The sequence below is a fragment of the Microtus ochrogaster genome, chromosome 4 (assembly GCF_000317375.1).
Source record: "Microtus ochrogaster isolate Prairie Vole_2 chromosome 4, MicOch1.0, whole genome shotgun sequence".
NCBI classification, from domain to species: domain Eukaryota; kingdom Metazoa; phylum Chordata; class Mammalia; order Rodentia; family Cricetidae; genus Microtus; species Microtus ochrogaster.
Genome location: NC_022011.1, coordinates 78,722,680 through 78,750,123, shown reverse-complemented (window position 1 = coordinate 78,750,123; position 27,444 = coordinate 78,722,680). Strand labels below are relative to the sequence as shown.

The 27,444-nt window shown below is 46.0% G+C and overlaps 1 protein-coding gene across 1 annotated transcript in view; it reads left to right on the top strand.

The window, feature by feature from the left end:
- Positions 1 to 225: 225 nt before the first annotated feature.
- Positions 226 to 27,444, top strand: part of Stk39 (serine/threonine kinase 39) — a 256,775-nt gene continuing 229,556 nt past the window's right edge. The window contains exon 1 of the mRNA XM_005346510.2: positions 226 to 457. Within this exon, the coding sequence (XP_005346567.1) occupies positions 226 to 457 (232 nt within the window). The remainder of the gene's footprint in view (positions 458 to 27,444) is intronic.

The window sequence follows — 27,444 nt, the reverse complement described above, 5'->3', positions numbered from 1 at the left end:
CCGCCGCCTCCTCCCGTCCCCGCCTCCGCCGCGCAGCCTCCTCCCTCCGCCCGGCTCGGCCTCCGGGCTCCCTCCCCTCGTGGCAGGCTCCGGCGGCGGCGGCTGCGGCGGACGGGGAGGGCGTGCGCCGGCCGAGAGGTGTGGGCGACGAGGCTAGGGAAGTTTCAAGTAGAAGGTCGTTCGTCCGCCCGCCGGCGCGTCCCCTCACTCTCCTCCCGCAGCATCATGGCGGAGCCGAGCGGCTCGCCCGTGCACGTCCAGCTTCCTCAGCAGGCGGCCCCGGTGACAGCGGCGGCGGCGGCGGCCCCGGCGGCCGCGACATCAGCACCGGCCCCGGCTCCGGCGGCGCCCGCAGCTCCGGCCCCGGCTCCAGCTACGGCTCCAGCCTCGGCCCCGGCAGCTCAGGCGGTCGGCTGGCCCATCTGCAGAGACGCGTACGAGCTTCAGGAGGTTATTGGTCAGTGCGGAGGGTGCTGCGGGGCCGGTCCAGGCCGGGCGCCGACACTGGGCGGGAGTGGGTGCGGGATGCGGTTTTTCCTGCCTGCCTGCACGCCCGGAGGCAGAGCGGCCGGCTTCGGGGCCTACCGGCTCTAACAGTTATTTTATTGTATTTTTTTAATTTTTAATTTATCCCTTCCTTCCCTGAGCGCGGCTGCTGCAGGAGGAGGTGGCGCGGCGGATGTGACTCGCACTGCAGACGAGCTGCATGCTGCAAACTTTTATCTCCGGGATCGCCGGGTTGGCGGAGCTGGGACCCGGTAACGCCGCATCCTCCTCCCTCCCCCGCCCGACCAGCGCGGGGGCCGCAGCCCGTGGCGGGTGACCACGCGGATGGGCTGCCGGGGCGGGGTTGAGGATGCTGGGGTGCCGCCCTGGGCTTCCTCGCCCCCGCGCCGCGCCGGGTGCAACGCGTCCTGAGAGACCCCGTGGGCGCAGCCGCGCCTGTGCCTCCTGCCGTGACCTCTCGGTGGGGAACCGGCCCACGTAGTAGCGGCGGAGGCCCAGGCTCCTGCCCAGGCCAGGGAGGATGCTGGCCTTCTTCTGACAGCCACCGCATGCCCGCCCTGCGACCCGGCTCTGTGCGCGCTGCGCCCGGGGTACCTGCCTCCCTCCGAGCCGGCGCGCCGCCTGCCGCTAGCCCCGGGGCGGATCAGCGGGCGGGAGCGCTGGCCTTCTGCCCTGCGTCGGGCGGATTTACTGGGTGAAACTCGAGGCTGTCCGCGATCCTCGCCCAGCCTTTCGGTGTCTCCTAGGCAGCTCACTAATATCATCTTATCTTACATTTTTAAATACCTGGCAATGTCGAAAGGCAAGAAGCCTGCGTTCATTTCTTTGAGCCAAGCACGTGAAGGGCCAGGGGGATTGTGCTATCCTCTAGCTTAGAACCATACCTACAAGATCATTCAGTTAAAAGTTTTGTCCCTGAGCCATGCTGCCAGGCAAAGTGGGACCCCCCCCCAATCATATGAACTCTGCACTCAGGCTGTTGTTGCCCCATAGTGCGGTATCTATGGATGGAGGGGGGGGGGAAGGGATTCAAGTTATCTTAATTTTTTTCTTTCACTTTAAAAGAGTTCTCGATTTTTTTTTCTCCTTGAAAAAAAATTACAATTAATGTAATTTCACAGGGCACTCAGAGGAGCCCTTTTTATCCTCTCTGTGAGTGAGTCTGCCAGCAATACGTACACATACACGTGTGTATACACATATGTGTGTGTGTGTGCTTGTGTGTGTAGTGATAGTGTGGGTTGGTGTGCAAAAGCTGCAAGTAGTCTTTATAGACGTTTGTAGCCAAAATTCTTGTAGTATACTTCATAACTTTTAGCAAAAGATTCTTTAGGAGTGAACCTTCACGACACTGTCAGGATTTAACAAACCCCAGTGCTTTCCAAGCCCAGAGTCCTCAGTGAAAACTGTTCTTGCTTGGCATATGAGCCTCTTCACCCAGAACTTCTTTGATGCCTCCCATGGTCTTATATTCTCCCAGTGTTTATACTGGGTCCCTGCTGTCCTGCAAAGGCTCTGGTGTCCACCTGCCACCTTAGCAGGCTCTTTCCTTTGAAAGCCCACCACACACACACACACACACACACACACTTGCACACATAGTATGTATTGATGCTGAGAACCGACTCAGGGACATTGCTGCTGAGGTAAGGCCTCTTGCCGCAGGGGTCTTCTTTGCCTGGAGAGCCTGTTCCACTTCCAAGGCCAAAGTGTCTTCTGTGAAGCTTTGCTCTTCTCCCTGGATATAGTTTGGTGGCCCCTTCTGCCCCTTTTTATATATTCTCCAGTAGCTAACCTCATCATTTTTAATCGCTCATCGAGGTCTTAAGGCCTTCCAAGTTCCCTGCATTTTGGTGGCTAGTAGCAATACAAGGATAAATAAACAATGGTCCCTGTCCTCACATGCTTCATGAGTTAGGAGACAAGGGTGAATGATCCTGTAGGATGTGCTGAGTGAGTGTTGCTGGGTGAAGAGGCAGATGCTCTTCAGGGGGAGAAACTGATTAGCTTTGTGTACTGGTTTGAAGAGTTTGTTTAGGTGCTTACTTATTTAGATCTCTGCTTTCCCTAAGCAATGGTGGATTCCCCTATTAAACCTCTGAGCTGGTTGGTCTGTTCTACCACACAGATTTCCTAAGGAGGCAGAACAATTTACGTACCACCAATTTATATTCTTATGTTGTTAGTCATGAGGGTTAAAGTGTAAGCTGTGACTCTGGAAACAATATTTTGAGTTGGCCTCTTTTGTGAACTAAGGAACAATATCTTTATAGTTTTAAGTAGGATTAGTTGCAAGGCCTTCTCTGCTTGTGGTAACGATGCCAATTTTGGTTGTTCGATTTTTAGTGAAGACAAAAGAGGAAAGAAATGGGAATTTACCTGAGGAGTTCAAGAGATGAATCCCCTGCTTATTCTGTGCTGGTTTTACACATTTATGTTGTGAGAGGGCTTTTCTATGCTGAGTATTGATCTCATATTTTCCTATCTAAGAGATGGCTGTTTGGAAACCCCTATTCTTGAAAAATTGCTGGAAAAGGGTTTTTCAATGGCTTAATGTTTACGAAGAAAGACAAACCCATTCCCAGTTAGCCTTTCCTGCCAGTTGAGTGATTCAGAGTGAGTTTGTGGTCGCGCACTTTGCCATAAACATTATATTCAAGAGGTTAGCCTTACAAACACCCAAGTCAGTTTGGCAGTCGCTGCCTCTCCCTGCCCTCCAGCAGGTGGCCTGTGCTGTGCCTCCAGCAGTGTGAGCCACCACCAGCAGGAGGCTCAGATGTGCCAGAGCCTAAAGCCCAGGAGGGAGGCAGGGTGGTTTAACTTCCAGCGTGGCACAAGGCACAAGCACTGTTTCTTCTGTTTCTTTCTGGGCACAGGACCGGGCCTCCTCGGCGTTATGGGAGGCAGAGTGTTCTAAAATCCAAACAGACCAGGGTCAGTTATTTAAGCCCTCCTGTTGTAGAGGGACAAACACAGGACTCGCCAACCCTAAACATAAAGTTTTGTGTCTGTGGCACTGCCCTTCCGTTGTAAGAGGCATGGAGGAACTATAATGCTATTAGGGAGTAATCTGGTTCAGAAGTTCAGGCATGACCTAGAAATAATGTCAGCGCTCTCGGAGGGAGCTTTGTCGTTAAACAGCGGCGAGACACGTGGAGCCATTGAGCTCCCGTGTCAGGACATTCGGGATCACTCCGTGTTCTGTACACACAGCCGTCCTCTGGAGAGAGTTCCAGCTCTGTTTATCATCTCCAGCTTTATTCATCGCGCCTCACCCTCGAGTTCCTTCCTCAGAAGCATGAAGGGCACCTCGGCATCGCCAGCTGAAAGCCGAGTGTGTTGGCGGTATTCACAGGCGCTCCTTGACTCTTTAAACAAAGAATAAAAGATGAGTTGTGTAAACATTGACTTGGACATCCGTCCTAGAACGGACAGCCTCGGTGAACTCTCTCCTTGACAGAGGTGCAGTCCTGGCAGGATCAGTTTCCGAACTGGGTTCAGGTAATTCCAGCGGTGCCCTTATCTCCCCTCCTTATCCACCGGGGAGCAATAAATAGATCACTGCTTTAGAATGTTTGGTCGTCTTCATTGCGGGAGGGGGGCTGTGGTGATCAGGAAAAGCCCTTTTTCTTCTTTTTCTTTTTCTTTTTCTTTTTTTTTTTAATTTTGTGTTTGATTTCTTCATGCTGCTTCATATTTTTACCCGTGGAGGTCCTTGAGAGTGGTCTAAAAGGAACACTCTCCTGCCATCCGAGGCAACAGAAGAGAAATGGACCATTTTGACAGCAGGTCCCTCTGCTCCTCTGGTTCCTCTTTTATGTGGCTTTGTTTGTCTGTCTAGATAGGTCCACAGGCCTTTTGCCAAGACCTAGGTAACAAGGCTGCAGTCACTTGTAGGATCCTTAGCTTCTCCTAAATTGAGATCTGCAAACAGCCTAAGGTGTTCTCCCAGCTTCTGGGAGGTTCCAGGGTTTGGGGATTAGCACTAGGTTGGTGGTAGCCTGGCCTAGAGGTAGTTGAGGACAATGGGTAGATCCCCTGTGTGTTTCCTGGGGGAGCTGAACAGGTCCCTCCATCTCTCCCTCTCTTCCCCTTCCCCTTTCTCTCTCTTCCTATAATAAAGAGGCCTGGGATAACCCAGTTGAGGCTGGGCCTTTGATTTGTAACTGCTTCACTTTTTTAAAATACCAAGAAAAATATACACAAAAACATTCACGTTGTGACCATTCTGCTAAGTGATACATAGACGTTTTCCCAGGTTAGCCTGTGGAGTGTGTGTGTACGTGACCTGATAGAAGGGCCCTCTGTCTCTAAGGCTCACCTCCAGCCTTTAGGCCTCTTAGTGCAGTTCCGTGGCATTGACCGTATTCCCAAGGAAAGAGTTCTTTTAACTCTGCTCATGAGATTAAGTGGAAAAGATCCCAAGGTTAAAAGAAACTTACGGAAGAGAGACTGCAATCTTTGCTTTTTTGTTGTATTTGATTCATGACCAATAATGTGCACCCTCCCCCCAACTCCGTCTGACTCTTACATCTTATCTTAACTACATTTTGGATGGGGTTTAAAAATAAACATCAGCCATTCTGTCTCTAGAGTCAGAAACCCTGGGCCGTTTGTTCTGTGTCCTGCTATGGTAGTCACTGGCAGTTGTGACTGAGAACAAATTGCTTAGATGTGTTTGCACTCAGTTTCCACATTGGTAGCCTGAACAAAAGTAGGTTTGTGAGCATGTAAAACACTTAGGACAGTGCTTGGCACAGGGTACACTCAATTAGTTTTAGCCATAACTTCTATAAACTTTCTTTGCTAATCTGATTCAAGTTATCAGGACAGAACACAGCCCTGGTGTCTCGAGCCTTTGAAGTGGCTTCAAGAGTTATTCCACTTGTTTTCTGCCAAGGGAGGGTGTAAAGGAGCGAGGTCACCCTCATACCTTCTTCTGGAAGCCATCTGGAAGGTGGCATGCAGTGGAAATCAAAAGCCCAGGTAGGCTGGCTTGGCCTAGGCCTAGGCAACTCCACACCCTTGAGACTTCATGGAGGAAGCTGGGGAGACCTGTGGCGCTCCTGGCGGTTTGGACAGCTCAGGGGTTTAGGTGCCAGATGGCTCTCTGACAAGCGGTGAGAGCATCCTGTGGGAAGGTTGCCGGGAGGAAGAGCCCATAATGGAAAAGCTCTGTGAACAACCTGGGTCTACTGCACTTTTCTTCTACCTCTGAGTCGGCCTTTGGAGGCTGCCATGCTCCGGAAGTGCTGCTGACTTCAAAGAAGTAATGCCTGCTTCTCAGAGACTGGGAAAACAGGGCCCTCTGTTTTCAGATAGTCATCTCTTCTGTTTCTTTCCTCCCTCCTTCCTTCCTTTCCTCCCTCTCTCCCTCCTTCCCTCCTTCCCTCTTTCCATCCCTTCCTCAGCTTAAAAATAGTGAAGTCTTTCTCATCTTTTCCTTTTGTAGTGCTGTAGGTTGGGCCTCAGGTTGTCCACAACTGATCTACACCTCTGTTCCTCTCAACCTTTGTTTGTGGTGGTGGTAGTGTTTATTTAAAAACACAGCCTCAAGTGGTCCAGGCTGGTATTGAACTCACTGTGGCTGCAGAGGATGGCTTGAACTCTTCTGCCCCTGCCTTCCAAGGGCTGAGTTCCAGGCTGGTCCCTCATGTACAGTTGTTCTTGTCTTTCCTGTCCCTTCCTCCTGTCCCAGCAGAGCTGACAAGAGAACCGCCCACTTCCTCTTTGCCTACTGTAATCTGGCTTCTGCTGTCTCTCAAAAACCAGGTTCTGGTCTCTAAAATTGCCTTTGTCCATCTGTGGAAAAAAGCCATGGGCACTGTGGGTTGTCTCAGTCTTCCCTGGCAGACAAGTTTGGACCCATTTTTCAGTTTACAGTCTGGAATGGCCGTGACCTGGGCTTCTGTTTCCCAGCCTGCCACTACTTTATGGTCTGCATCTCCATGGATGACCTAGAATTGCAGAGAGAAACCTTTCCTGACTTTGAACTAGTATTTGGATGACCTTTCTTCTTCCTTTGTGGTGCTGGGGCTCATGCCCAGGGCCTCGTCTATATCAGGCAAGAGTCCACGTCCGGGCACCTCCCAGTTCTTCTGGAGCTCCACGTCCGGGCACCTCCCAGTTCTTCTGGAGCTTCCTAGTCCTTCATTAAGAATGTTGCTCCTTCCCTGTTCTCCATCTGAAAATCCCCAGTGCAAAACATGCTGATTATGCTGCTCTCCCACCCTTACCAGCCTTCCGCAGTTCCAAGATCACCAAGTCCCAAGTGTTCTATCTACATCATATGTATATAATAGATATCACATTATCGTATATGTGTCTCTGAGTCTGAGTTTCTGACTCTTTTCGTCCTGGTCAGTGTTTTTGGAGATTATAGTAACATTTTTGTTTCTTGCTCTAGTAGGCTATGGTACCAAAATTGATACTGCTATATCAGAATGTCTGTTGCACTCCGAGGCATACCTCTATATCAGAATGTCTGTGGTGCTCCCAGGCCTACTGCTGTATCAGAATGTCTATGGTGCTCCCAAGAATGCCCCTATATCAGAATGCCTATGGTACTCCCAGGCTTACTGCCATATCAGAATGTCTGTGATGCTCCCAGGCCTACCTTTATATCAGAATGTCTGTGGTGCTCCCAGGCCCACCTCTATATCAGAATGTCTGTGGTGCTGTCAGGCTGTTTGGCTGCCCTTAGTCATTCTCAGGGTTCCTTCAAAACACAACATTTAAAGCTCTTGCTTCCATTTTCTGCTCTGTATTTCCATCTGCAGGATGGCATCACCAGCCCGGGGAACCTTGCACACGTGTGGAAGGGCTTCTCGCCTCCCTCGCCTGTACTGTCAAGTTTTCCTGTTTGGCACACCATTCTGCCAGCTTCAGTTTGCCTCTGTACCATAGTCCTTTGTGTCTCTATTTTAGTTGTATTCATTTACAGTACAACATGCATGTTGAAAGTGTACCTAGGCATTGAACACACTCAAAAGCTGTGCATGTGTAAGACATACGTATGTTGGCGCATGTTCCTACATTGACTAAACCCATTAACCACCACTCTGTTGTCTTTATACACGTTAACTCTGTTCTGGGTGCTTTTGAAATCTGGACTAAAGGATTTTTCTTCCCAGAAACAGTTTCTGTCCTTAGCTCTTCCGGCTCCCCTCTGCTCATCCTGTGGTGCCCTTCACTGCGTTGCCCTCGGGAGGATGGTTTTCTGTACGTCTATCCTGGCCCAGGATGGCCAGAGCTTCTTTGAGGACCGTTTCCCGTTTCCATGCTTCCCACTTCTTTTTCATTATTTGATCATTGTGACAAATGTGAGTCTGAATTCGAGGGATGAATGAATGTCAATCGCCTGATATCTGAGTTTGTCTCCTTTGATCCCAAGGGTTTGATCTTGCCTTTGATGAGTCGTACTGAGTTGACTTTGGGCCAGTCAGCTCCAAGGGCTCTGTAGATCTGAACTCAGCCCTGCAAACCACTGGGGAGCACTTTCAGTGCTTCTGCCTGCCCCTGTTGGGGAGCACAGTGGAGGCTCCCCCTCCTGGATTCACGGGACTTGAACTTGGAAATGGCCCACTGGGTCTGAGGGCTTGAGAGCTGCCTGCTGTGGTTCTCCACCTGTGCTTGGGCATCGTAAGAGATGTAAGGATATCTGTGCTGCTCCCTTTAGCATCCCCAGTACTTAACCCGCACTTTTGGACACACCAGCGATCTCTTGCTGTGCGTGTGTTCAGATATAACCTTCACCTTGAAGTTCTTTGAAGTTGCTTACTGTGTAGAAATCAAAAACACTGCAGATCAGAGTCGGATGAAACCCAGGAGCAGGACTGCAGGGCAGTGGGATTCCAGAGTTTGTTATGCAGACAGGGGTTGCACTCTTATAAATTATAATGGACAGAGAGTGATGGGGTGGGAGTGGTCCATGCCAAGACCATAGCGACTGTAGCACTTGACCTGATTTTTAAGTAAAATCTCATCTGATGCATGTTATAGCTCTTCTGTGGTACATCCTTTGGGGAAAAAAACTTTTTTTTTTCTCATTAAAGTAAAATTTCCCAAGTCATCATATGAGGATCTACATTCTCTTTCAGGACACTTCTGTTTAAGTTATACCAGATAGCCCCAAGATACTTGAAGAGATGTAAGCGTTCCAAGGTTTCTTTTTTCAAATCTGCTACTCACTGGTGGAATTTCTGGGACTAGCAAAGAATTCAGTGTATTAATTAAAAAGGCATTTCAGACTTGGCTTAACTGGAAAGCAGGAGGAAGAGAAATAGGCCTCTCCGACGATAGCCTGGCACGGCTTTCTCTCTAGAATTGATTGAGATACACACGTTGGAACCCAAATGCGAGCAAGTGACGAAGTATTTCAAGTCTTTTCTCCTTTGCCAAACAGTTACTTGAGAATAAACTCGGGCATAGCTGTGAGAAACGTCTTGGGTGCTGAGGGAGTAAGTGATGGATGCTCTGAGCTGATTGTGTGTTTATATATATGAAAATGCCTTTTAAGGTGGAGCTCACAGAGACCTCAACAAACACTGTATCTCCGCGTTCTTGAAGGCAGTTGACATTTAATATAATTTTTCAGAAGCCGAGAATCAGGAGTGCTCTGTGTAGTTATCCTCTCAGGTAGATACCGAAAATGTGGTGACATTTATGGGGTTTTAGGTGTCCAGCTTTAGTTGCTGTTGGAACTGTTGGCCAGCCTAACTGGATGCACGCAGAGATGGATGCCTGCTGGGATAGCTGGGTCTTCCATGGGAGGACTTTGGAAGCCGCTGACCTGTGACGGGTCGAGACCCACTCATAATTGCTCCGCTGATGGTGAAGGTCTTTGCTGAGTGGATGCTCTTGCTTTGAGCGGGAAGCATCCGTTTGTACCCAGTTTGTAATGAGGGGCACCGCACTCATTGAGTCGTTGGCTGTAACCTGTCAATGTGGTGGCCTGGCCTGTGTGTGTATAAAACACAAGTTCAAGAGCAGCAAGTATCTGGAATAGCTCAGCTTTCAGCTTACGGGTTGAGTCAAGTGGGCATGTTGTAGTTATTAGAGTAGCAGCAACATTCTAGGAGATAGATGTGGCCACGGACTCCGTGTGGCATTTTCACTGACCTTAGATCAAGCTAAGGAGGGAAGCACAGAGTGGTCTGTGTGACTTCCCTCTGCATCACCATGACCCAGGTCTCACAGATGGCTGAAGGGAGGAAAAGTTTAGTTCATGCTTTCAAATGTCCAAGGTGGCAGTGAGGGTGTGGCCAGGCTCCTGGAGCAAGAGTGTGTGTCTGTGGCTTCTCATGTGTCTATGGACCAGGAAACAGACAGCAAGGCTGGGCTTGGGGCACGTGTAACTAACCTTCACAGGCCTACTCCGGCGACCTTCTTCTGCTTGCCAGATCTTACCTCCTTAAGGCTCCATGGACTTCAAAATTGTACCACAAGTTGAATACCCAGCGTTCAAAACATGCGCCTTTGTGGGCATTTCATACTCAACCCTGACACAGCACTTCAGTTACACTTCACATTTCAGAATCTCAGTAGCCAGTCATGGCTGGCGACTGCTTCATTGGATAGTACAAGTCTGGGTGATATCACCATCAGGCATTTTGACAGGTGTGTTGGATGGTGTATTACCGCTTTACTGTTGCTTTCCTCCCTGTAATGACCAAATATCTGACAGGAAGCAAAAGGCAGCTTTCATTTTGGCCCACATTTAAGGATATAGCCCAACCCGGTGCGGAAGGCTTGGTTGGCACTGGGAGACTGTCTGCTCACACCTGGGCTGATCACGGAGCAGGCGGTGAATACCGGCACTCACTTTGGCTTGTCCCTTCTTACTCAGGCTGGGACGGTACCACCGTGTGGACTATAGTCTGTGTGTCTTCTCGCCTCTGTTAGCCTTTTTGGAAGCATACTCACAGACACAACTGGAGGTTTGTCTCGGAGGCGAGTTTCAGTCCTGTCTAGGTTGACAGTGGCCTTGAATCATCTTAGATGATGGTTTCTTGGAGCTGTGCTGCGACTGGTTTGCTGTCGTTATGATGTCTCTGGCAGTGTAAGAGCAATTTCTAAGAGGTTGTTGAGGTTCCACCCTGACTTACAAGTACAAAAGAAAGGCAAGCATCATGAGTTTATTGTGTATCGACATGTTTGACTTCCTTCAACACATTTTGGAAGGTAGACCTCATATTTTGAGGAGAACCATTTGCATCTTTGTGGTGAGACCTGTGCTGACTTGAGGTAATCTTAAGGTGTAACGTTTTTTGTTTGTTTGGTTAGTTGTTTTGAGACAGTCTCTCTAGGTATCCCTGGCTGTCCTGGAACTAGCTATGTTGTCCAGGCTGACCTGGAACTCACAGAGATCCGCCTGCCTCTGCCTCTCAAGTGCTGGGATTAAAGGCATGCTTTACCATGCTTGGCTAAAGTGTAACCTGTTATCTTGCCTCTCTTAAATGATTTTGGATGTGTTCCCATGATTCTGTAAACATCGAAAGAAATGGTTTGGGGAAGCATTACTTTACTTGGAGACAAGTATGTGTTTGAGAGTCAGGGTTGGTGATGAGGGACTGAATTGCTTCGTTTGGTTTCCTTTTGTCATGGAGAGAGGACTGACTAGTCTGTTTATTTAATCATCTGTTTATTTTTTTGGTAGGTACTAGCAGATATTACTAAGTTTAGAATTAGAGTTTCTAAAATTAACCCCCCCCCCGAAGAAAATAATACCTTTGTTTATCTTTGGTGCTTATTGGGAATTATAATCATAGTTTCTTTTCTTTTAATTTAGAAACATTTTTGGAGGAGGTGGGGTGGCTGGAGATGCACTAATGACAAAAAGTTTTGGTGGTTAAAGGTTAGCGGCTTAGCCTCCGTTCAAGATCACAAAGCAAATGACACCCACTGTCACCCCCACAGGACAAATTCATATTCTCTGTCTCCTGTGTGGGGAGGGCGCTTTCCTTGTTAGGAGAAGGGATTAGTGTGTGGGGTGTCAGAAGTCTGTGCAGGCAGGTGAAGGTTTAATTTGAGCTCACAGGAGTAATCTGTGGTTCCTTCGGAGTAATGTCCCTTCAAGTGACCACGCCTGGGAAAGAGGACGTTTTTCTCCGTAATCATTACCGTTATCATATTTTTTCCCTAGCAATGCCCTTTCAAGTTTGTGGATTGCGAACCCCAGTGCCTGGCCTTTACTAACAACTGCTGTGGCAACATTTTTCACACAGCTGCTTTCCTGCGTAGTGTGGAGGCCGGACTAGGGCGTGTTCTGTGTAGCTTCACATGGTGCTCATCAGCATGGGTTTAAGACCAGGGCTGCTTTGGGCATAAGTCAGGATGGGGTAAATACCCCTAGGCTGTTGAAAAAGGGACACTGTGATACTCAGCTTCAACTGCTGTTTGCTGTCACAGAAAAAGCAAATATATATTTTTCTTTTTGGTTTTTCAAGACAGGGTTTCTCTGTGTAACAGCCCTAGCTGTCCTGGAACTTGATCTGTAGACCAGGCTGGCCTCAAACTCACAGAGATCCGCCTGCCTCTGCCCCCGAGTGCCGGGATTAAAGGCGTGCGCCACCACCGCCCTGGCGAAAAAGCAAGATTTTATCAGAAGCCTTCATGTTCTGTTCTTTTAGGCAGGGTCTCCTGTAGTAGCCAGGATGGCTTTGGCTGGCTGTTTCCTCCTGCCTCTGTTTCCCGGGTGCTGGGGTTACAGATGTGCCCCGTCCTCCCAGCCTCTAATGTCCCGTTCTTTAAGAAACCGTACAAGGCAGCTTTGTGACTCTGTGCCAGTTTAAAGTGTTCTAAAGGAGAAGTGGGCATCAGAGTTCCAGGTACGAGGAGGGTAAAAGTTCAGTGCATTTTGTCTAGTGCTTCTGCATTCATATTGAAGATAAAATTGGCCTGGAGGATGACTCAGTGATTAAGAGCACTGACTGCTCCTGCAGAAGAGCCTCTTACAACCATCGACAACTCCAGTTCCAGGGGATCCAGTGCCTTCTTCTGTCTTCCTCTGGCCCCAGGCATATATGTATCTACAGACTTGCAAGCAAAATCTCTTATAAAAACTAAAAATAGATAAGTCTTAGATACATTGTTTACATTGTTTGGTTTTATATTTGTCTTAATCTAAATATCAAGTTCTCCTTCAGGGTTTTTTGTTTTGCCTAGAAGAGAAAAACCAAAATACGAAAGATGAGCTTTATGTATTAAGGTCATTCACGCCATGCTCTTTGTGTATACGAAGTTTTTCACACAAGTGGACCTGATGGGAGGTGCCCACTGGCTCTCTAGCTAGTTCTCGATTGTTTTAAGCAGCACAACTTTGATCTGAATAGCATTTTATTGTGAATTACAGTTTTAGTTATTTTACTTCTTGTTGTTTATAGTGCTAGGAATGAAGGCTGGACGCCACTTCATAGAGACTGACAGACTAGGCACAAAGCTCCTGCACGAAAAACTCCCCAGCCTTAACTTTTATTCCTTCCTGGTGGGAGAGGTCTCTGTATAAACTGACCACACAACTGCTGTGTGGTTAAAGGGAAAGACCCTTTTACTGTAGCTAGGAGAGAGAGAGAGAGAGAGAGAGAGAGAGAGAGAGAGAGAGAGAGAGAGAGAGAGAGAAGAGAGCCAGAGGCATCTGGAAGAGTCCAGAGCAGAGCGAGAAAGAGGGAGACGGAACATGGCCAGCGGACTGAGAGAGGGAAGAATAGCCGGGAAGGAGGGTAGAGTTTAGAGAGCCGTGAGAGCCGTGGAGGCACAGGAGAGGGAGGGGGCGAGGAAGAGAATGAACATGGATATGAATATGGAGCAACTGTGTGTGTGGGGAGTTTAGGGGTAGCTGTGTGTGGGGGGAACATAGGGGAAGAAAGAAAGGGAGGAGGGGAGCAGGGGAGGAGGGGAGGAGTGCTAAGGTGCCGGCCTGAATTTTGAAATGTGTCTCAGGTCCTTGTGATGCTGAAGGAGCCAGGCTCCACAGGTGCAATCGGATTTTTTTTTTTTTTGGACCACCAGCTCACAAATAACGACAAGGAGACTTGTTATTAATTATGAAAGCTCGGCCTCAGCTTAGGCTTGTTCCACTAGCTCTTATAACTTTAATTAATCTGCTTATATTAATCTACGTTGTACCATGTGGCTTTTACCTTTCTTTCATTCTGCATGTCTGACTCCCTCCCTGTCTCATTGGCGTCTCCTCCTGCGTCCTCTCTCTGCCCAGAAGCCCGCCTGTACCTCCTGCCTAGCTGTTGGCGGGTCAGCTTTTTTTTTTTTTTACAGCAATCACAGCAGCTCATTTTCATGGTGTACAAATATCCCACAGCATACAGACAGCCATGGGCCCCTTAGGCCATAGGTAAGGGAAGTGGAGGGGAGTCAGCTTCACAAACTCCTGAGGAATGCTGTCGCTTGTCTGTCACTCAGAAATCCTACCAGAGTCCGGGTTGGGCTGCCTTTTGAGATTTGGGGAAAAGGTATTTTATTTTGCCTTGACAGTCACCAGCTACTTGACCATACTCTCCCTGGTTCTATAGCCTTGGTGAATATTGGTTTTAAAGACTATTTGCTGTGTAACTAACGATCAGGGTGATTTTTGTAATAAAAGTAACTTTAGGAATACATGATTTGCTAAAATAAACAGGCTTCTAGTGTGGCTTGTATGAACACATGTGAACACATGCATTCGTCTGTGTGTGTGTGTGTGTGTGCACGTGTGTGTGTGCGTGTGTACTGGTCTCTCTTTTACCTTTCAGTGTTTCGTTCTGCAAATTGAAAAGCACATTAAACATATAGGTTATTTACGTGCACCTGCAGTCACTCCTCCTGCCACCCGGAAGTCAGCGAGCTCCGGTTATCACAGCTCTAAAAATAAACATGCCATCTACACTTCGGTTCATTTCAAGGCGAATCGCTGCTTAGATAATGAAGGACGTGCCTTTACTTTGAAGCCTCTCCAGGAGTGTTTTATTGCTTGGTTTGTAAAAGGGGCGGCCAGCCATCAGGTTCCAAAGCCTGGAAGCCTAGGCTATCTGGGCATTTTGGCAGTGACATCTGTTACGGGGCTAGTTTGGCTGATCTGGCTAGGCACCTGTCCCCTTCCTCAGCACTCCACATGTCTACCTCTCTCTATCTTGGAGCTGAGGCCTGTCAGAGAGGAAGATCTTCGAGGAGAGAGGACGACCTGTCTTCCGTCAAGGTTACACAAGTAGCTGCTCTCACCCCTTCTGGCTGGAACTTGCAAACAAGCTCTTAAGATTAGAAAAGTAGAAGTAGTTATTAATAGAATTTGTCCAATGTGCTTCCTTTATTGTGTGCCAGTGGCAGACATAGGAGACGGAGAGTTTGATCTTTCATAGAATTTCAAGATTTTCCTTGTGAAAGACCATCTCCTAAAGCATCATGTGTTTTTAGATGGGGGAAGAGGGCTCAGTGTCATCTTTTTTTGTTTTTTTTTTTTCATCTTTATTAACTTAGAGACTTCAGTGCTAAGTGACTTCTCTTACAGAGAACAGACAGATCTAGCGTGGGGTTGGAACTGTGGGAGAACTCTTCCTGGGCTGGTCCAGTTGCCCCTTTCCCACAGAAGGAGAAAGCTATGAGAAAAGGATATTTCCTGGGCCTCCGAGGCTATAAATAACTCCAAGTCAATTCTTTTAAACACCCGGAACACTCTCCTGGTCTCCATAGACGATCATTATGGAAACTTTGTATAACACAGATGAGCAAAAGTGCAGAACAGTCATCAGTCCCGTATCGCCCCAGACTAGAGGAGGCTGCTTGAGTTTTGGCGTTGGCAAGATAGGTTCAGATCAAATACTGAAACTGGAAAAAGTATGAATTGGTATTTTTAGGAATTGCTATTTTTTCCCACTTTTAGAGCTATCGCAAATAATTTGTTTAGAGAGCAAAAAGAAAAGAAAGAAAATTAAATCAGTTTTAGAGCAACACTTTATTGGTCAAAGTGATTTGTTTTTTGAGCGCTCAGTGCACACTCAGCCAGGTACACTTTGTTACCACTGAAGTCAGAGTGGAAATGTATTTTTTTTCCGGTTCAAAAGTGTTTTCAGGGTCATGGGATGTACTGGCTGTAACCTTACATTGATGTTATAATTTAATGTTTCTCAATTACTTGTTACAAACTTGGATTTTTGTCCTCTGTGTACCAGTGGAGAATCCTTTTCGGACACTTGCTCCTTTGCTTAATGAGAGTTAAACAGTTTACAAGGGTGGCTTAGAGAAAAGTGAAGAGCGGGGTAACTTTTCAGGTTGCTGATGTAGCTAGGTGGTAGAGCACTTGGCGAGCTTGCACAAGACTTCCTCTGTATTTGAACTCAAGTGCCACCCCCTCCCCCCACACTCAGCCCCAGCCCCTATACATGAATAGATAAAAAACATTGTCTGAACTGAGTAGGAAGTTTTGATTTCCCCACTGGCCTTTTGTCTAAACCTGGAAGTGCCATTTTTTCTTCCTAGATTGGTTAAATATGTGGGTTTTTTTTTTTGTTTTGTTTTGTTTTGTTTGAATTAGCTATCTGGTTTTGTGGCCGTGAAGAAAGAAAAAAAGTGGATCTCTGAGAATTTAATTACATTATTGTTGAGTATTTTTGTCTTTTAAATTTCAAGGATTTTATGAAAGAATAAAATAGAAATAGCTATTGCCATGGTTAACCTTTATATTATTTAAAATAAGATTTAAGTTGTAGTGGTGTAGACTACCTCAGTATCTAATCAACAAAAATACTCCTTGATTTCCGTTCCCATAGATAGCCTCTATGGCTAGTTTTGTGGGTATTGTTTTTCTTTTTCTTGGTAAGCATATAGACATACACTTCCAAAATACTGCTGGTGTGTGTAGCAGAGTGACTGTACTTACTGTTAGGCAGCTTATAAGCTTTGCTTTTATAAAGTTACATCCACACGTATATGTGGATATATACATGCAGCTCCTTCTGCTATTTTCTCTGTGTATCTGCACTAAAGCATGCAGACTACAAATATTGACAATAATCATTCTAGGTCATTCTTTGTTGATCCATGTCTTCTTAAGTTACTTCCTATTCAAGAATCAGTTTTGTGCTAATAGACACACCTCAATTTATTCAGCCAGTTCCTTGATTGCTGAACTCACTTGACTGGTTCCAGGCTTTCAAGATTTCATGGGGTATGTATCCAGAATTGGGGTTTATACTTTGGATAGTGCTATGAAATTTCTCTGCATTTTTTTTTTTTGGTAATAATTGCCTGCTTATTTGCCAATTACTGGCTTTTCAAGTTCGAAGGGTGCTCGAATGAAAGACATCCTGCTTTAATTCCTACTTTACTCTTAAGAGGGGAGCCGCCTCTCCAGCCCCGGCCCCAAACCTTGGTCCTCTCCTTAGATGCCCGTCTCCGCATGGGTGGTTAGTGCTTCGGCATTGCCTCGCGTCCCTGTTCATCCGTCTGTAGCATCAAGTTCGGGAGAGGGAAGTGACACAGGGACTCAGCGCATCCTTCTCTGTGGAGAGAGGTGCCAGGCAGGGTGGTGGCACATTAGAAAAGACGAATATTGTCCCCTGAGGTTAGAGAGTGAAAGTTAGATACTTTTGTGGACTGAAAAGGAAATGTCACGAAAGCCATTTTTATGGAGAAATTTATGGAAAGTTTTTCCGAGTTGTTGGGAAATCTGGATTACAGAATAAAAAAAAATGACTAACCTTGTCTCTTGATTGAGGAGGAGTAGAGACGCGTTGAAATTTCCCAAGTGCTAGTATATTCTTTATGAGGACAGACGGGAGAATAGCCAGCTAAGGCTACCACTCCCTGCCCGAGGCTTTTCAGGAGTCCAGGAAAAACTGAGCTTCTATTGGAGGCTGTGGGAATGGAATGCAGATGTTGGAGGTGGCCATGACCCCAGCTGCGGGAGTTTTGACATCCCCTCTCTTCTGGATCCTGTTTCTTACCAACTCTAAACTGAGCATCCAGGACGAGTGTGCTTGCCCTTGCTCCTGCTGATCCGCTCCTGGATCCGCTCCTGGGTCCGCTCCTGCTGATCCGCTCCTGGATCCGCTCCTGCCACCGTCCTCTTCTCTGGTACAACGTGTTCTCTTAGTGCAAGCCTTGACTCATTTGAGGCCCCATAGGGTGACTCGGTTTCCCCATTTGTCTTCCACTGAAGCCACATTAATAGTTGCTGGGGTTTCTTACCATTTACCAGTCCTGTTCCCAGAGAAAAAGAGACTGAGGGTTTTTGTTTGTTTGTTTGTTTGTGACTTTGATTTTTGGAGATAGGATTTTTCTGTATTGTCCTGGCTGTTCTGGAACAGCTTTGTGGACCAGACTGGCCTTGAACTCACGGAAATGCACCTACCTCTGCCTCCTGAGCTGGATTAAAGGCTTAAAGGCGTGCACCACCACTGCCCAGCTAAGTCTGACAGTTTTCACCAATCATTCTGTGAGACATCTGACTATCATAAATGCAGACATGCCCCTCCCTGTTTGGATAATGGCATAGCATCAGAAACCTCCGGCTGGTCAGGGACCTCAGGTACATCAGGTACCTCATCTTAGGAATTTACATCACCTTAGGTGACTAGACTAACAGATTGTCTATTTGAATTGGCTCTCAGGAATGGAGGGGGAAGGAAAGGATAGGGTGAGGGGAGAGACTGATATTACATGTAATCCACAAGATGTCATCCTGATCTAAGACCCCGTTTGGATAAGAAGGTCTGTGTGCTTATGATATGCTTAAAGTTTATATTTTATTTATTTTTTGAATTCTCTTTGTCACTAAATACTTTCCTTGGGATTAGCCTCCCCTTCTCTTTCCCATAATGAGTATAAATCTGGGAAATGTTCGCTCTACCTCAGTTGTGAACCATCTGAAACTCAGACGTTCTGGTACCCAAACCCCCAGGTACCATTTGCCTTTTCTGCTTGGTTTGAGAGAGTACGCAGTAGCTCATCCTGTTTGTGGAAGGACAGCGAGGTTCTAAAAGCGAATCCAGAACCCGATACTCTTGGAAGCACCCATTTTCTGTGTCGGTCGTTCATCTGAGCCGTGTCTTCCCCACGGATATTGGGAGGAGAATCTGATACTTCCCAGTGTGGTGCTGACTCTGGTGATCTGGCCCGTGGTCGGGGATGAAAGCTTGTTAAATGCTTTGGAAGAGTTCGCCTTCTCTTCCCGAGGGTCACTATCAAGCATCCCTTTCTTTCTCTTCTCCTCCTCCTCCTTCACTTTGAAGCCATAGTCAATACTGGCCATTGGAACGTTCTAGTCAGCAACCTTGTTCTTGACCTTGATGTGTACCCTTAGGACCCGAAGGCAGCCTCCCTGTCAGTTCTTTGAGTGAGAACGAAGTTCATTAAACGGTGTTTTAGCTTGGTTTAGGATCACTTGAAATTTAATCTGATCTGAGAGGCAGCATTTAAGCTCCTGTTTATGGAAAGATTGTTTTGATTATCATTTGGTGGGGATTTTTGTTAGGTAAAATAAAGGCAAGGTCAGCCCTACTTGGAAAGGAAAACTAAGTGGTCTGATGGCATTTTAGAATGTTCCCCCTGGTCGTTTAAATGCCTTTGAAAATCTGCTTTAAGATGCAATTTTAGTTCATGAACAGAATTAAGCATTATTACTTTAATTAAAGATTTTGCAATGCTGCTTATTATTTAGGGAAAAAAGCCTTTGGAATCATTTTTGGTAAGAACAGGGGCGATTTCAAGCTTTTCTTAGCTGTAGTTATGTTAATCCACATTTGATTGCCTCGCAGAGAGTTGACGGTCACCAGGAGCCCGGTTTAGAGTCTCTGTGTAAATGAGCATTCTTTTAGTTACTATTTGGTGAAGACATGAGGAACTTTCCTACTGTTTTATTGTACATTTGACATTTGGTCTCTGTCGCTAGTGGCCAGTTCCCTCGGTAGCAAATAGTGTATGTGCAGATTGCTCTTCGTCAGTTCCCTTAGGGTTACTCAGTCAAAGAATATTCCATTAGTTCTCATTTTGGATTTAATTTTCCTTATACTCTCCTTTTCTCCTTCAAAGGGCCCCAAGCGTGCATGAATGTGATTATGTAGAATATATGACTGGGTATTATCTTCGCTTATTGGTGCAGAGGTAAAAGACATATTCGTACATGTATATAAAATCACACAGTAGAAAGAAAACTGGGCACGTGACCTGACTCTTGTATTACGTCATATTTTGTAATACAATCAAGAAAATAGGCAGTAGATGTTTGTGTGCTCCAGGACTTTTGAGAGAGATTGAAGCTGGCAAGCTCATACCATCATCCTCATCACCATCATCATTATCGAGTCAGGGTCTTGCTATGTAGCCTGCTGTCATCTTCTGTTGTCCTTCTTTTCCCTCAGCTTCCAGAAGACCGATCCTCCAGTCAGGGATGATTGTGACGGATATTTGGGGAGCCCCCCAGTGCCCCAGATAGGACCAAGCCCTCCCCATCCCTATGTCTGATGATGCTCACTCACCTAGGTCTTTCTGAGGGCTGGAGGAGTGTCCTGATTTTGTAAATTGTGAGCCCGACTCTGATGGGCTGAGGAAGGTCGCACAGCTGGATGTGAACTCAGCCCAGACTGGACCTTTGCTTTCATTCTCATCTGCTTTCCGAATTCTCAGATACTCAGAGCAAAACGTGACTTTATGGAAACAAGGTCCTTATCAGTGTCGTTATTCATTTTGAGACAGGGTCTTACTGTGTAGTTCTGGCTAACGTGGAACTCACAGCATAGACCAGGTTGTCCTCAAACTCACACCTTTTGCCTCTGTCTAGCAAGACCTGGGATTAAAGACATGCACCACCAGGCCAAGCAGGCCATTAATTTAAACTGCTATCCATGAATATTCTCTCCACGCTTTATGTTTTAATATCTTTTAACATATTTGCCTCATATTTTAATACATTTTTTGAGGAGGCAGAAAGAATCTTATGATAATTCAATAGATTAAATGTGTCGTGAATAAAAACAGCGAGAACAGAATTGCCTAAATTTCAGACTAATTTTTATATGACGTCAAGATAATTAAGCTACTACATGGGTGGTAAGAAACCTGACTGTGATATGAGAAGGTACGCGATCTTTAAAAAGTATTCCCTCCTGTATGTCTCCCCTTCTTTTTGCTGTCATTCTAAGTTGGTAAATAATTTGCATAAAGCAGAAACCCCCTGCCCCGTCATTTGCCTGAATCGTGATGGAGACATTGGGAAGTTTAATAAAAAAACAAAACCACAAAAGATGTGTTAGGATTAATATGAAAGTGTTGACAACTTTAAAGAATTCAGAACTTTGGCAGTGGGTGTAAAGTTCATTTTAGAAGGGACTCTCTGCTCAGGTGAAGACGCCTTAGGGAACAGGTAGTTCCCAGCACTGAAACCAAGCTAAAGTCAGCACAGGCAGCAGACTGTTAAAAACCTAAAAGGAAGGAAAATCAAAGATGCAGACCCATCCCTCTATAAATCTGCCTGTCACCTCCTGGCAGACAGTCGAGAATGCTGGCTGGGTTGAGAAGCTTCTGCCTTACACATTCAAGAAAGTGCAATCATGTTTCCCAAATCATGAAAAGAGTCTGGGAAAGTGGTTGGCTTTCTTTTAGAATGACCTGCGCAGGAGGGGACCGGCTGAGGGGCAGAGATGTGGGTTATCCTTCATTGGTTTATTGGCTCTTCCTTCAGGTATTTCACCCCAGTGATGTGAAGGAGTAGTTCTCTTTGGGTTCTGACCTTGAAAAACTCGGAAAGTGTGAAGGAGGGGAACAGGCAGGGAGGTTCCAGGCTGGTGAGGTCATTCTCTAGTAGAGGTGTGTAACATTCAGAGCTGGACACCCATCTCAAAGTCCTTCTGTTTTCCCTGGACAACATGCCCTATGACTACTGTCCTGTCCTAAAGGAAGGGATTTCTAATCCACTTTGCAAAATCCTAGCCACTGTGTAAAAAGTTTGTACCAAGACAAAATTAGTGTGTGGGGCAGGACTGTTTCTCAAGCTTGGCAATTCTAATAAAAATTAAAAAAAAATTCCTGAAGTTCGGTGCTTCCTGTACAAATGCATACGGCTCTCAGAGTGTGTGTATCTGTCTTTTGACATGCGTGGATAATACCAGCATGCTTTTATCTTATAAGCAAACCCTGAACTCTGAGACCATCATTGTTTAAACCTTCAACAAGGAAGAGCCATGATGAAAAGAAACAACGTTTTTTGTGTTGTGCTCCTAGTCACTAAATTTGCCATTGTTGAAACTCAACAAATGACCACAGGATGTGAAGTTAATGGACTTGTGCATTTGAACAAAGATAAGTTAGTTGTACTGGAATTTTTCATTTCCCTTTATCCTGCTCAGTGGTGACTTTCCTGCCTGGGCAGAAATCAATAGCAGCTCATTATGATTTAATGAGGTAAATAATTCCAATGCAAAAGAAACAGACCCAGGAAGCAAAAGGCTTTACATTATTTCTGACTTTGTCTTCTAGACCGGTATTTGAAGTCAACCATTTTAGCTTTTATTAGAAAAACAACATGCAAGGTTGTTTTTCCTTTTTATCTTCTTTGGAATGCTAGAGAATAACACCTAGCACTTCAGCAGATGCTAGGCAAGCACATTAGCACAGAGCTTCATCTCCTGCCCAGGTAGCATGGGAAAAAAAACCTCAACGTGTATTGCAGCTTGGCTTCAGTGTGCACATGCATGCTTGCCGCATAAGCGGCAGGGAAGCTGTGTGTGTACTCTTACCAAATGCCACGTGTGACAAGAGGAATTCCATTATGTTGTTCTGTTAATACAAAAGCAGAGAACTGGTGGGAACCAGAGTTTTCCTCGGAAATACTGGCCTGCCATCATTTATGTACTCATTTAGGATTGTTTTGTTTCGGTCAAGTTGGAGTGGCTCACCTCACCTTTGTGTTTGACTAACACAACATTTACTTGGTGGAAAAAGTGCTGTGAATCAGCAGATGGAACCAAGGGCCTTGAACTTGGGAGACAAATGTTTACCCTTGAGCTGCAACTCCTGCCCTAGCCTCATGTTATTAATACACAAACCAAGCCAGTGAGGAAAAGGAAGCCCACAGTTTAGCAATTTCTTTCTCCTAAGTCCCTGTGGCTTCTGTCTGTATGAACCGTCCTTCTATCTGTCTGTCCATCCACCCATCATCCGTCCGTCCGTCCGTCCATCCATCCATCCATCCATCCATCCATCCATCCATCCATCCATCCTCTATCCACCCATCATCCATCCACCCATCATCCATCCACCCATCATCCATATCCATCCATCCATCCTCTATCCACCTATCATCCATCCATCCATCCATCCAGCCATCCATCCATCCATCCATCCATCCATCCATCCATCCATCCATCCATCCTCTATCCATCCATCATCCATATCCATCCATCCATCCATCCATCCATCCATCCATCCATCCTCTATCCACCCATCATTCATATCCATCCATCCATCCATCCATCCATCCATCCATCCATCCATCCATCCATCCATCCAGCATCCAGCATCCAGCCTGTCTCCTGTCTGCCTGACTGTTTGCCTACCTATTTACCTATCTGGAGATCCTCTTGTCTCTGCCCAGTGTGAAGACTGCAGGTAAACACTGTTGCCCTGGGCCCTAAGTCTTTTCCTAACCATTTTTGATATACTGCTTTGAGTTTTCTTTATTCTAGGAAACTCTGCACTCTGTAAGCCAACAGTGTCCCAGTGCTGTTTGGCATATACTGTCTTTTTCATTAAGATACTTGGAACCTTCATTGGTGGCTCCTGGTGCCTCACTGGTACCCTTTCTTACCGTAATGTTAGGAAGGAAGACCCATTGAGTTTCTTTCACCTGATTTTTTTTTTCGCTTGTACTGGCTAGACTTTTCTTTCTTTTAACTTTTTTTTCCCATTGCTAGGAATTGAACCCAGGGCCCCACACAGCTAGCTACATGAGTGCTAGGGTAGCCGCTAACCACTGATTCTGCTAATCTGCTTCACAGATTTACTTTAAATTTTATCGTTCAAAGACTATTTGCTTATCTTTCTGTGGGCTGAATCTCCACACATAGCAGTATTGTCAGTGGTGTCGGGGAGACACTGTCTAGTACTTCTGCCAGCAGAGAGAACGAGTTCTTTTCCCCCTTAGGGGCCTCCACTCAGGTGAAACTGGGTTCTTAACTGCTGCAGAAAAGAATTTCCCAGACAGCTAGAGTGAACCAAAGCTAGTGAACTTAGTGATATGGGGAAAAGTAAATACTTAATCATGCAGAGAGGATGGACGTGGAAGGGTGGGGAAGGAAGGGAGCTCTGATTTCACAGTATGTGTTTTAGATACATTCAGGCTTCTCAAAGGCTCTGAGGTGCCTTTATAGTGACCGTATGTGTATGATCCTGTATCTAAGTTATGTCAAGGGATGTCACTGATAATAAAGTTTGAAGATTTAAACAAGCTTAAACTTCAAATAAATCTTAAAACGGTAAGCAGGACTATATGTCTGGCTTTTACCTTTAAAACTTTTAATTTTCATTAGTTTATTATTAAAAACCTTGAAAATGAACAAAAAAGTAACATACCAAAATTAACTGTATTCCAAGTCTATATAACGCCGGGAACTTCTGCACAGTTAGAATGGGCGTTCTGGAGCAGAAGCTGTAGGCTTCCCTTGTACTTTACATTTGCACTGTTTTCATGCATTTATGCACTTAGCTGCCACCCAAACCAAACAGTGCATGGCACAGTTAGAACTAGGAAAACAATCAGCTTTGTATTCTCTTTAATAATCCATGTCCATCACCTGTATCTAGTCCTTCCTCCTCCCTCAATGTTTACCCTTTTGTTCTCTTTGCTCCGTGTTACACTATATCCCCTCACGTGTTTGCTGCCATATACATATATTGGCTGGATTCCACATACGAGAGAGAACACGTTTTGTTTTTGGTTTTCTTTCTGAGATTGTGTGAGACCTCACTCATTTTTCTACAAAAAAAAATAGCTTCATTTCACTTCAAAATTTCCTTCTGAGGATGGAATGTTAGGTGGTTCTGGGGTGTATTGTTTAGATCTAGGGCCAAGGGGAACACTAATATAGTAAAACAGAAGTAAATGCTGGCTCTAAGTAAGCATTTACTTCGCATTTATCTAGCATGTGTGAGGTCCTGGGTTCGATTCTTAGCCCAGGACTAAGAAAGACTGCAAAAAATAATAATAATTTGTTGCTTTTATCAGTCTTGCTTGAGATGTCTTTAGGAAAATACTCTTTTTCTTTTGTTTTGTTGTTTTGCTTTCCTAGACAGGGTTTCCTCTGTGTAGACTTGGCTATCCTGGAACTCACTCTGTAGACCAGGCTGGCCTTGAACTCACAGGTAACTGCCTGTCTTTGCAGAAAAAGACATATTTTTATCTGTGGAGATTTTTAGCTTTAGGAGTTGTGTTAAGTTTCTTGACTCAGCAAGAAAGGCAGATTTGATTCCAGTGTAGAGGGAGGTCTTTGTCCCCTCCCTGTGCCCCCTTAACTCTCCCTGGTTTCACAGGTTGCCTCAGTGTGTTTTCTCATTTTCTGAGGATGAGGAGGAGTTCCTCATGTTCAGGCTGATTACATTGCTTTCTCACGTTAAATTTCTCTAACTAAGAGCTTACGTGGTTTATCATTTTTTGGGTGTATTGTTCTTTTAAGTGCAGATGCTAATCAGTGGCTTTCGAGTGTAAACTTGGACCTGTAGACACTAGAGGGGTTGCCAGGCACGCATCTTTGAAAGATGCTCTTTTGCACGAAGACAGTGGATTGTTTTGCTGCATTACATTTGGAAAGAAGGTCAGTTGAGGAGGCCAATTTTCTTAGCTAAGGGCCTCCGCCTGGCTGGCGTGGGTGTGAGCAGTGTGGGCAGGATGGGGACCTACAAACGACTCTGTGATTTAGTAGGAGGGAAGTAAAAGCCTTTCCCTCCTCCAGAAAGGGAGCTGAGCTGGAGACCTTCGAGCTTGTCCCCGAAGCTGCTGATTTATCTGTTCTCTGCAAGACGCTGACTGACAGAGTGAGAAGTGTGAAAGTGCTCCTTGACCAAGGCAGGGTTATGTACTAATTAACCTATCACGTTGAAGATCTCACAAATCACTATGCATTTAGTGACCTCAGCCTGCTCTACATCATGGTCTAGCTACCTGGTGCAATGTGGCCTTGCTTGCCACCCTCATGATCACATGACCTGCTGGGAGCCAGGCTCTCCGCTACCGTTTAGCATTACAAGAAGGTACGGCGTATTGCTAGAGATAAGGGATAAAATAGAAATTCAAAAAAAAATTGAGGCTGGAGAGATGGTTCAGTGGTTAAAGCTCTGATTGCTCTTTGATAGGACTCTGGTTCAATCCCCAGCACTCACAAGGGCAGCTCTCAACTGTCTGTGACTCCAGTTCCAGGTGATCTGGTGCCTTCTGGAATGTACAGACACTGCATAGACATGATACGCAGACGTACATGCAGGCAAAACACCCACATAGAATAAAATAAATAAATGAAGAAATTTAAGAAATTGCACAGTTTCTGATGTGTAGCTATCACTTTGACTGTAACAAAATAGGAAGATTGTCAAGTCTAGCCCCTTAAGTGACGGGTTATCTATATGGAAAGTCCTCGAACCTGCCTAAGACATTTCCTCACCTTCCCATTAGATATAAAAGACATGTCTGGGGCTCTGAAGTACTTTGAATACCACACCGGGCCACTCAGAGATGTAAGATTCTGCTTGGATAATTTCATAGTTACTGCCTATCAACACGGCAGTGGCGTGCTGTGTCACTGTCCTCAAATCTGCAGTTGCTGCCCATCTGGGAGACCATTGGGACCCTTCTCTCCCAAGTCAGGCACATTAATGGAAAAGGAGCAGGGAAGATCATCCCAGATGTCACGCTGTTCAATCACCTTTGCAATAAATAGGAAATCCCTGAGAACGGCAGTCCTTGTTTGTCTTTTATCTCCTGGTAGGGACTGTATCCTGCAGTCTTTTTTTGTCCACGTGCTTATATACTTATGGAAAAACAGGGAACTCTTACTTTTGATGCTTAGCCTTTCACATCCGCAGTCAGGAGTCTGTCTGTGGACGTCGTTCACACCTTGGGCAGCAGAGGAGCAGGTCCCTGTGTCCTTTGCCTGTTGCACGCGGTGCTCCTGTGCCCACCTCTACTCCGATGGTTGGACTTCCTTTCCCCGGAAAAGCCTGGTGGTTTTCGTGAAAGGGAAATTTCTCAATATTCCGCTTTGGAGTTTTTCTCGGCATTTGTGGTTGTGTATGGTTCTTTCTGCCGTGGACATCCACATTCGGCTGCTAGTCCCTGCATATGGATGAGACAGTAGCTTCTGTCATCCTCCAGACCTCATGCAAGGGACAACAGCAGCAATCACTGACCGCTGAGGATTCAGAAGGGAAGCTTTGTCGCGCAGAACACAGGGCCAGCAGTGACGTCCTCTTCCTGTCTGTGTGGTCCTCTGCATCAGGATTCCTGTGGGCAGATTCTTGTTGGTGACTTCCATGCCCTTAATGGCAGTCTGACAGGTGTGGTGGTGGCAGGTGTTTATTTGGCCTCCTATACCGAGAAGAGACTTTAGGGACTGGAGAGATGGCTCAGCAGTTAAAAAAGCACGAGCTGTTCTTCCAGAGGATCCAGGTTCCATTCCCAGCACCCACATGGTCGCACCCCACTGTCTGAAACTCCAGTTCTAGGGGATCCAAGCCTTCACACAAATGCAACAGTGCACAGAAAAATTTAAAGATAAATATTTTTCTTAAAAGAGGAGAGTTTAAAGGTTTGCTGCTAGTAAGCTACCTCCATCTAAATCATCTGAACATGTATGCTACCTTGATATAAGTAGTTAGGTCTCCCCAGCTGGCTTTGATATATACAACACACACACACACACACACACACACACACACACACACACACACACACACACTTATATTTTG